At 31.8% G+C, this 11,399-nt stretch overlaps 1 protein-coding gene across 1 annotated transcript; it reads left to right on the top strand.

Annotated features, from left to right (window-relative positions):
• Positions 1 to 353: 353 nt before the first annotated feature.
• Positions 354 to 8,010, top strand: LOC130626182 (iron-sulfur cluster assembly 1 homolog, mitochondrial-like). The gene is made up of 4 exons (XM_057441286.1): positions 354 to 653; positions 5,848 to 5,901; positions 7,155 to 7,260; positions 7,716 to 8,010. Exons 1-4 carry the CDS (start codon positions 570 to 572, stop codon positions 7,862 to 7,864), a joined length of 393 nt encoding a protein of 130 aa, XP_057297269.1. The 5' UTR covers positions 354 to 569; the 3' UTR covers positions 7,865 to 8,010.
• Positions 8,011 to 11,399: the final 3,389 nt, after the last annotated feature.

Here is an 11,399-nt window from a genome sequence, read left to right as displayed (position 1 = left end):
AGCAATACAATACTTATATTTCAGAGTGAAAAATAAGACGTTTATCAACAATATATAGCTATATATATATATATATATATATATATATATATATATATATATATATATATATATATATATATATATATATATATATATATATATATATATATATATATATATATATATATATATATATATATATATATATATATATATATATATATATATATATATATATATATATATATATATATATATATATATATATATATATATATATATATATATATATATATATATATATATATATATATATATATATATATATATATATATATATATATATATAAAGTAACAATGTAAACACCGCTCTTGATTGCATTACCGCCACATTTATTTAATTTTTTCGGCTATTTAGCCTGGATACTGCCAACGGGTAAAATGATACTGCGCGCGGTTAATGATGCTGCCTACGGTATAGGGAAAAAAATCCCCACGGCGGCGGGTACACAGAGGTTGAGACTAGGATTAAATAGGCCCTGGGTGACAAATAAAAACAAAACAAGCTTCCGAGCTTTCAAACAAACATGGCAGCCAGAGCTGCTGCTACTGCCACAGTTCGTGCTGTAAAACCAGGAAGATTTAAACCGAGAAAGGCTGCAATTACTTTGGTTAGTATCATTTCTTGGTGTAACATGCAGTATAATTAATTAACACAATCAACTTTTAATCTGCATGCCTTCCCTTGTAACCAAAGGAAGACTTTTAATACATCTGCTGAGTCATCCACATGAAAAAAAAACTTTTGAACAACTAAGCCATCCGTGGTTATAGTTTTACGTGCCTTATTCCACAAATTTAGCATGGTACGAATTAACACAAACTTTGAAAATCCACGTTAAATAAATGCCTCTTATTAATGTGTAACATAAATTACAATTCGGTGATTCAGTTTGATGTCATAGACCTTTTTAAATGTTTACATTTTCCGGGGTAAGCCCTTTCGGCTTTAACAACACACTTTTTCACAGTTAAATAAGTAGAATAGAATAGAATTAGTTATTCCACAGTATAGCTTTACATTGTTGGTTAAGATTAGGTTAAATAGTAAATATTTAAAATAGGGATAACACTGTCAAGGAGCCCAATATTAGTGGGGGATTTTAAATCCCCCCACTGTGTCCACCCAATCTTTTGGTTCGAATTCTTAGTATAAACTACTCTTGTAGTAAATACATTTCAACAAAATAAACTTTAAAGTAACTAAATTTCACCGAACCTAAATTATTCTTTTTGCGGGAATTAAGTTTGGTGAAAAGTTATTAAACTTGCGAATCCCCAAATTTAGTATTTGCCACAAAATTTTGTTTCATTTGAAAACAACAACAACTTTGCCAACTTTGCCGCTATTTGCTTGTCAGAAGTGATGACGAATGATATAAAAGCAGTCAGCCCTGATTATATTTGTTTTATAAGGCTCGAATAATATCTGACTATCATACATAAGCCAGCCTTCCCCGATTATGTGCATTCTATAATAAGTGAGAAATATTATAAAAATATCATATATAAGCCGGTCGGCCCCGATTACATTTGTTCTTCCTGAATAATATTTGACTGTCATACATAAGTCGGCCTGCCCCAATTATGTTCGTTCTATAATAAGTGAGAAATAATATTAAACTGTCGTATATAAACTGGGCTGCCCTGATTATGTTCCTTGCCAAATAATATTTTTTGAGTAATAAGCCGGCCCGTCCTGATTATGTTGGCCTGATTATGTTGCCCTGATTATGTATTTTCTGCCCTGTTCTTAACCGGGGCAAGCTGCCATATTTAATCAGGGCAGTATTTATTATCCAGGCAGAACAGATCCACAAGTCCGATAAGAATGGGAAAAGTCAACATTAAAAGTATAGAGAATTGCCTTAGGAAGATTCTAATGAAGTAGATTGTAAAGAAAAGTTACATTTTTCATATTAACCAAATCAAGAAAATTTCAAAATGCCAAGATTAAAGGAGGTGGAATGGGATTGTTGCTGTTGAAGACAGTAAATACAGTCAATGAAGTGATGACCTGGTTGGTCCCAAATTTCATTGCAGTAACGTATGTGACTACCAAAAATACCATCGTAGACAGATTTAAGGACATATTGTGGAACAAAGTGTCGAAGTTTTGCTATAGCTCCATTAGCCCTTGTGAGTTTGATGGCTAAATTCATTGATCTGAGATTTTCAACTAAGGTCAAAATCTAGTAAAATGCTGTTGTTGGCTTTGAGCCATTGAGAAAGAAATTTCAGATCCAGGTTGATTCTTCTTGAAAGGGACTTTAACAACTTGTTAAAACATATTAAGTTGGTTTCATCAGCAAAATGATGAACCAATGAATATTTGATAGCATAATGAAGGTCATTTTTATAAATCAGAAACAGAAGGGGTCCTAGAAAGGATCCTTGCGTGACACCATGTCTAATAAATCTGTAACTGGATTTAGATCTATTAATTGATACAAACTGTTGCCTACCAGACAGATATGAGCGAAATAGATCAAGAGGAATGCCACGAATACCATAGTGGAATAGTTTTTTAAAAGGATTTTTTGGTAAAAATAACATACCTTTATTTTATTAAACTCAAGTTATCTGTAGAACTAGTTGCACCATACTAATCATTTGTTTTTGCCGAGCAAAATTTTAAAAATAACGGATGCAGCACAAATACGATTCGTCAATTGAGTTAATGTTAATCATGGCTACAGCAAAAAAGCCGAACTGAATAGCCCCTTATTATGGCTCCCTTCTTTTTTTAATAAAAATACTTCTCTTTTTAGTCAAAACACTTCTCTTCTTTATCTGAAATCTTTTCTTTCATTCGAAATACTTCTCTTTCAAAGATCAAATTTCCAGACCCAATCCTGGTCTGCAATATACCAATTGAGCTGGATTTTAATAATTAACTTGTTGAAAAACAGACATACTGGCTGCATAAAAAAAGTCTTCTTAATAATTAAAAATTCTCAAAAAAATTATGGCGTTCCATTTAAGGCATTCCTTTATCTTTTTCAATACACACTTTTATAAGAATACCAAATTATCACCAGGCTGGTCCATATTCTTCTTGTTCTATTGTTTTTAACATAAATTCCAGCTTAATATTCTTACAAAGCACATTCTTATAAAAGGAAAGAAGGTATGTAGTTTGGTGGACACTACCATGATTTTGGCTAGCTATCAGTTTTGCCATTTATTGTGTCTGTTGAATAACCACTCTGCTACTAAGTTAAATTGGTTCGTGATGTTGTTTTATTAATGTATATATTATTCTTGCTTGAGACCTACCACAATAGAAAAAGAGTCGTGGAGCAAATATACTTCTGTCAAAAAGTAAAAAAATATACAAACCATGGGCGTAAATTTGCAGGCTAGATTTTTTATTTTAGTTGTAAAGAGAAATTTTTCAGCCACATGCAGAAAAGTATTATAGCACTTAGACGACTCTAATTTAATTAGTTGTGTTTTGACAACCATTGTTTTCTATGTATTTCCCCATAACGCACACTGTTTATATTTTTTAGTTGTGAAAGAAAAGAAAATAGTTCTTAAGGTGAAAAGATAAAAATACTTGCATGTTAAAAAACTGTTTTTAAAAGTTATGCAGCAAGAATTTTTCTTGTGTTGTAAGTTTTACAGCAAGAATTTCTTGTGCTATTTTGAAAGTTGTACAGAATATACTTGGATTGTTTTGAAAGTTTTACAACAGGTTATACTTGCGCTGTTATACAGCAAAACTTATACAGCAAGTTAATCTTCTCCTTTAAAATATTAAAAGAAATGATTTTAACGTTCTTTTAATGTTTTTTGCGCAGATCTAAGTTTAAGTGCAAATTCTTTTAACGGACTATGGTTTAAAGTCTTTCGCAGAGTTAAAATCATTTATTTACAATTCATAACGGATCTACCTAGTTTTTTATTATTTTTCCTAAATGGTATTGACTAAAAAAAGTTTAGCTAGCGTAATTTTAAAAATATATTATTTATCATAATGAAGGAGGGTGTTACGACAACAATAATCTGTCTTGAACAGAATTGTTTAAATCATATATATGAGAATTGTTTTTAAATTAAAGGATTAAATTAAAGGAGAAGAAAAAAAGGAGAAGGCCATTAGTAAATATCAAGGATGTTCCAAAAAGTTACTAGCATTACTATCCTTATTACAAACAAAAAGCTTTGCCAGAAACTAACAACTTGATTCTCTACAGGCCATCCTTTAAAACAACTTTGCAAAATTGCTGGGGGATGGGTTCTGTTAAGTGTTTGAGCAGGGTTTCGCAAAAAAATAAATTAGCAGAAACGTCCCAGTCTTGTGTGATTGATGTCTAAATTTATTATATTTATTTTATTCCAATCTAAGATCCACTAGAGTTTTATTTCTGAATCCTTTTTTATGAATAATATGGTTGTAATATTTGCCAACATGTCTCAAATGTGGAACAATAAAAAAAATTACATCACAATGCCTGGTCTCTTTGTAAACGAAGCCAGTGTCTGTATGCAATTAGAAAAAAAAGCATCAGAGTTTTCTGTTGTTTTAGCTTATACTATAATTTTCTGTAATGCCTATTTTATAGTTTTTTTTTACCTCATTAAGAAAAGCAAAACTTTGAAAATGGCTGGAAAAAATGATGTTTGTTAAATTATAATTCCTTGATGCTTTATATTTGTGCAGTTTTGGCTTTAGTTCAATTGATGATTATGTTTTTATAAAGCTTATTCATTACCCAAATTAGATTATTTTGCTAATTAAGGGCATTATATCAAATTAGCAGTGCTTGCTTATGGCTGGCAGTTTTCGCTGAGTGTAAGTTCCAGACAAGATACAATATTGGTGCAGTACAACCATTTTTAAAAGGAATGCAGGATTTCTCATGCAATATTTTGAGTTTTTTCAAAACACCAAGCTCAACCGAAAACTCTGTGGTTTTTGCGCTGTTTCCACTGACTCAACACTCTTATGCCAGCAGCCCATTATTATGTAGCTGGAACAATCTACCTATGAGTTACGACACTGGACATAATATATTGGGAAAGAGGGTGAAATTTCAAAGATTGCAACAATAAGCAACTAAAAATAATGTTTCTACCTATAAGTAATTCACACTTTAAACTTGTCAAAGTTCACAACGTAATGTTCACAGCGGACTAGGACTTTAAATCTTTTTTTTTTTTTGACAGATCTAAAATCTTAATTGGTGCTTTTTTTTTGGTGCTAAATCCACAATATATAAAATTTTTCTGAATCACAAGGCTAGTTTGTAATGCAGGTAATGTCGAAATTTCAGCTAGTGCATTTTTAACGTTGTGATACATTGGCCAAATGATTCTCTTCGCCCATTTCGAGTAGGAGCTGAAAACATAGAATTTCCTAAAAATAAATTTCAGAGTTATAGTTCACTAGCTCAGATCCATAAATATTTCTTACATACCATCACATGCTTAACCAAAATTTTATTTTACTCCAACATAAAAAAATGTTAGCCAGCTAGCTAAATAATGCCTTTATTTCCTTTTCTACCAACATTATAATGTTTGTTGTTATCTTTGCTGATATTGGTTACACACCCCTACATTGAACTCTAAATTGTAAAAACTAATTTTGTTATGAGTAATTTGTCCACACCATAATTATTAGAATCATTCATGCATGTATAAGTGAACACAAATTAGAATTTTCAGACATATACTGACTGTATTATTTCTGTTGTGTCGCGATGCTTGAGTTATGTAGCCTGAAAATTTTAATGCGTTGTAGTTTTTAAAATGTTGTGGACTTGAAAATCTAACTTTAACAGTTTATTTTTACAGACAAGTGCAGCTGTTACCAAAGTGAAAGCATTGTTGTCAGAAAGTCCAGAATCTGTAAGTATCTTACCATTATATTTACTTTTTGAATCAAATTAGCGCAAGCCTAGCAGCAAGTGCATCAAAAGTAAAGTATGAAATTACTTGTTAGTATGTGAACAAATTCACAGGTTTACCCGTTTGCAGGAATTCGTCTGTCATACACATTCTCCGCATCTGTATTTTGTGTATCCTTGTTTCCCTGTTAGTATGAAGTAATGGAATTGCAAATTAAAGCCAATGTGCAACGATTTTGCATATAGCGGGGTTCATTCAGCGTTGTCAGTAGCCGTTTAAGGGCGATTTCTCAATTGAAATTTATCTCTTTCTCAATCCAATAAAATGATGAATGGAATTTTACATATACTAAAAAAGAATCGGGATGAACAGACCATAACACAGTACAAAGTATGAAGCCACCATCTTAGCCAGCGATTTTTTGGGCCGGCTTTTGGGAGACCCAAAAATGAATTTGTAGATTACACTCTGCAGAGATAAGATCCTGTATGTTATCTCTGCAGGGTGTAATCAAATATATATCAAATATTAATACGATACCTTGAAACTCTGGAAAACCTTGAATTTAAACAAATGGCTTTAAAAGCCCTGAAATTTAGATTACATTTTACAAACAGCCCTGAAAACTGAAAATTTTGTAACCAGTTTACCAAAGCTATTAGTATGGACTCTTGTACTTTTATGGTGTACAAAATACACATTCTTCCTCACAGGTTTAGGAGTCAGTGTAGTGACTGTTTGAGTATTCATAAAAACTCAGACTCCATCTTGTTAAGAAATGCATAGTGCATATTTATTTTCGTGTTTAGACTTTTTAAGAGTAAATATGTTCCTTAAGACCCTGAAGAATCCAACAAAAATCCAGAAAAGTCACGATATTACTCAGTAAATGACCCTGAATGGATCCAAAAATTTTACTAGACACCCAATGTAACTAACTTATAGATGCTTTTATTTCTTTATTACTGGTATATCTTACGACAAAACTTTTGATATCTCTCTCTAACGTAATATTAGAAGGGTTTTCCCAGGAAGTTTTTTTTAGTCCTTTTTTTTATAGTACGGAGAAGTTTAATTATTTCTTGTCATTGTTTTTTGTAGCTGTGTACATACTTACTTAGATTTCTTATTAGAGAAAAATATGCATTTTGAGTGGGCCTGAAAGAATAGTTTTATACATAATTTCAGAAATCGTATTTTAAACAGGTTTTTTATCAAAGTGTATGTATACCTAATGACATTTGTATCTTTAGACGGCTTTAAGAATAAGTGTACGTGAGAGAGGTTGTAATGGTCTATCTTACACCTTGAATTATGCTACAGAAAAACAAAAATTCGACGAAATAGTTCAACAAGATGGTATGTCTCAGCTTTCTCTGTAGTTGTATGCATTGCTCAGTACGTCAATTTTTACAAATAATCTTTCTTTGATTTAAAAAAGATAAAATTTATTGTTTCTTCTTACGGAGAAAAGACATGGTTTTAAATGCAAAGTACAATAATCTGAGAAAACCAAAAAATTGTATCCAAAAGTGAGGAGAAAGTTAATAAATTTAGTAAATTATTAAATGTTGGTGAAAAGTCAGAAAATTTTGTTGTGTGCAACTTACCTGTGAATGATCTATGTGCAAATTAGACATTGCGTTCGAAATTTTTTTTTTGGGATTTATCATTTTGACATTCGTAAGTTAGGAAAATTGACATTTGAGTATAGTAAGAAAAAAAAAGAGGGAAAAGTCAGAGAAAATGAAAATTGACTCGCAATTGTGTCAAAATATGTTTCATCAAATTTTTTACGACAATTAACCGTTTAGATGTTCAGATTCTTATCGATTCTAAAGCCCAATTATCATTACTTGGTACTGAAATGGACTTTACTGAAAGTAAATTAACCAGCGAGTTTGTGTTCAATAATCCAAACATTAAAGGGACTTGTGGATGTGGTGAAAGCTTTCATTTATGATGTTGATACTTTGTGTTATTTTGGCGCTTCAACATTACAGATTATTGATGTATATATGGAGTGCAATTTGTATATGAATTTCTTTCAAACTGTATAATTTAAAAGATGATGTTGCTTTTTTAATAATGTATTTTAATTCGTAAGAATTTGTGTTGTTTTTTCTGTTCTGTTCTATTAGTTTCTACGCTGACCATTGGATACACGTAATTAGTGTATCGTGAATGATTTTTAGAATTCGCAAGAAAAAGCATTCGCGAAAAGTAGGCTTTGGAGCGACAGTTTTTAGACAGACAAACAGACAGACAATAGGGCTGTTATTAAAGAGACTACGCGTTGTCCCATAGACAAATCCACTTTTACAGGTCCTACATTGATATCAGGATTGTAAATATTTCTGACGTAGTCAACCTGTAAAATTATAATTGTTAATAATAATAATAACTGTTCTCTCGTCATTCATATACGCATTTCGTGGGTTACTACGGTACAACTTTCGAAATTAAATTCTCGCAAAAACAAATTTTGGATCCTTTGCGAAGGTTTTCATTGGCTGTTTTGCGAAATTAATTCTTCTTAAAAATTGTTTTTCTCATCTCGAACGTCTTAAAATGCCGTATTCTTCTTAATTGGTACCAAGTATAATGACATGTAAATCAATATTTCCAGAAAAATCGGTCTTTTTACCTCTTAAATAGGAAACTATTGTATAAATATGACGTCGTTAAAATAAAGGTTTTTTACATGAATTTTTTTTTATGTTTTAATCATTATACGCTGCAGTTCAGATCCTCGGTTTAATGGAATAATAATGCTCTAAGTGTTGTCAAAACCGAGCATATAGTCGGTAGCCTGTAAATAAATCCACGGATTCGCTCGTCCTTTATTTACCGCATTTCGTGTGTCTCGCTACTACGGTTACCATTTTGCGTGACAGACAGACGTATACGGGTAAAAGAATACAGATGATTAGATTCCCCACTAAAGATCATGCATCGTTGGCACAATATGCCATCCTCGTCTGCAGACTGCCTAATATCTAAGATGATCTTACTTACTTGGGCTTTGTCGCCGACCTCGATATCAAAAAGGCGAGGATCCCTGGCGACGTGGTTAACAATATGCAGTTCACTCCAAGATGATACGTTTTTTATTGCAATGATTATAAACCATAAGAGAACTGTCACAGTTTGTTGTCTTAAGTAAATAAATAGGCTATTTCTATCCTATATTCCCGCATTTTTAACCTGTAAAAGTTCTCTTAACAACACTCCGCGCAGCCTGGCGTAGATTAATCCCCTACGTGCTAGGAAACGCTTCCCACTCTGCTTAAGTGGCAGCAGAGCATTGACCATTTCACTCTTTTGTTAATATTTGAAGAATTAGGAAAAAACATTTCTTTAGATGGAGTGAGGAGGTTCATTAACTTTTTTCGTAATCACAGAAATATGTCGATTTATCTCAAAATCCGTTAGATCAATCAACCCTCTGTTCAACGAATACATGCACGGAAAGTGGACGTTAAGCCAAGAATGACGGTGAATCAATAAAAATAAATGCAACAGCACTTCGCGAGATGTAATTGATATGAACATTACCTTAATACCAGTTCAAAATAAATTTTATTCACCTGATGAAGTACAACGGTGTTTACGAGTGAAAATGAAGGATAGTAGTTATAATTATTCGTAAGTTAAAAACAATTCTCCTCGCAAATTGTTCATCTTTCGTAAATAGAGAGCAAAGACACAGGAGTGAAAGGATTTTATTCTGTGATCTGAAGGGAGCCTTTTTAATATGTTTCAGCGAGAATTTTCTTTCGTTTAAACAAAAATATATTGACACACGAGTTAAAAGTCACAAGGTTCTGTGATATGTTTAATTCCCGGCCTAAATCAAAGCAACTTACAACCCCGGTTCCAGGGTATTTTGTTAGCTACACGGCCTTATTGATACTTCTCTGGTAAGACGGTACGAATAGACGTCACGTAATCATAAACCAAAAAATAATATATTTCTATTTCCGTTGGATGAAATAAAAAATTAACTTTCGTATTCGCAATAAAATCAAAATTAAGCCTTGTTATGGTAAATTTGAATGGAAAAAGTTGAATTATGAATAATTCCGGAAATAACAAAATAAAAATAAAATTTTTGTTTTAAAGTTTATTCAATTTTGCCGGGGTAGAACGCGTATAGAAACAAATCAGACACAAAAGAACATTAATAACTCATAAATGACGTCACTATGTTGACAAAAAACCTTTTTTTGCCAACGCTATGTAAATTCCCTTTGGTGGGTGTCGTAACCATGACAAAACGCCGAAATATTTATTAACTTTTCTTTTTGCTGACGTAACAATAATAATGATGAAGTCGTATATAATTAGCTGATTATGGAATAAATCTATAAATTTTAAACACAAACGACAGACAACACAAACTAAAGAGGCTAAAAAAACATACAATATGCTGATCAATTTAAGGAACGTTTCCTTCTTGTGTTTGTTTACATGTTTCTTTTTCATAATGGTGGAAACCATGGCGAGCGGGAGTAACGTATTTCTTCCTGGCAAAGTAAATCGATTTCAATCGGTTGGTGTAAGTATATTCCTGTATTTAAAAAGTATAACGCGCCATTTTGTTACTATGGATCACATTTAAAATTGCGCTCTTTTTAAAATTCAGTGTATGCTTTCTAAAATTGTTCGAAGGACTTCTTTTATTTTATTTATTTATTTTCACAAAAATAAACGCAGTTAAAGAACTAAAAAAACAAACAGTTTTGTAAAAGTTTTAAGATAAAAACAAAAAGGAATTGAATGGTAACTAAATTAATGAACCATAGTTAGCTTTTTCTAACCTTGGAACAGCAGATGGCAAGTTTTCCTTATTGATGCGTAAAGAAGTTTTCGGCCAAGTAAAACATCTCCCTTCTTTTATTTGTTCATGCGAGTTAACTTTTTATCCTTTTTTTTTATAGAAAGACGTCATTAGAAAGTTTTGCTTACTGATGCCAAAAAAGTGCCAAAAATTACTCCAACGACAAATCCAAATTAAAAGACGTTTAAAAATACCGAAACCAAACTTTTCTAACCACTAAGCGTCGGGGTAATGCCAGTGACGACGCATGACAATGTTTGGCGTGTTGAGGATCCTATGCTAATAGTAACGAAGAGTAGTGTATGTGATGACTCTAGAGACAAAAACATGATTCTACAATGCCAGTGACGTATTATGGCGATGTTCAACATTATCACCATATGAACGCGATAAACATAAACCTTTGTAAATGATAGTGTTATGAGAAATTATTTATAGCAATGTTTGCACTTCCATATTATTTATTTTTGTATACTTTTCATACTTTCAACTTATTAACACGTTCAAATAACATCTATAAATTTTTTTCCTTAGAAACTGAGATATCGAAGGTTAGGACGTAAGACATACTTGGTCAATCTAGGGGTTAAAATCTAAAAATTATTTGCTGATGGGTCAGCGCCAACCTTGGTGGAATCTTGTTATGGTTACCTAT

The sequence above is a fragment of the Hydractinia symbiolongicarpus genome, chromosome 14 (genome assembly GCF_029227915.1).
Source record: "Hydractinia symbiolongicarpus strain clone_291-10 chromosome 14, HSymV2.1, whole genome shotgun sequence".
Taxonomy (NCBI): domain Eukaryota; kingdom Metazoa; phylum Cnidaria; class Hydrozoa; order Anthoathecata; family Hydractiniidae; genus Hydractinia; species Hydractinia symbiolongicarpus.
This window is presented reverse-complemented; position numbering and strand designations above follow the sequence as displayed.

Bases quoted from the DNA above. Each gene is read 5' to 3' on its own strand.
- LOC130626182 (XM_057441286.1), top strand. From the start codon at position 570: ATGGCAGCCAGAGCTGCTGCTACTGCCACAGTTCGTGCTGTAAAACCA. The intron at 5,902-7,154 runs GTAAGTATCTTA...TTGTATCTTTAG, and splicing joins TGTCAGAAAGTCCAGAATCT to ACGGCTTTAAGAATAAGTGT. The intron at 7,261-7,715 runs GTATGTCTCAGC...TTAACCGTTTAG, and splicing joins CGAAATAGTTCAACAAGATG to ATGTTCAGATTCTTATCGAT.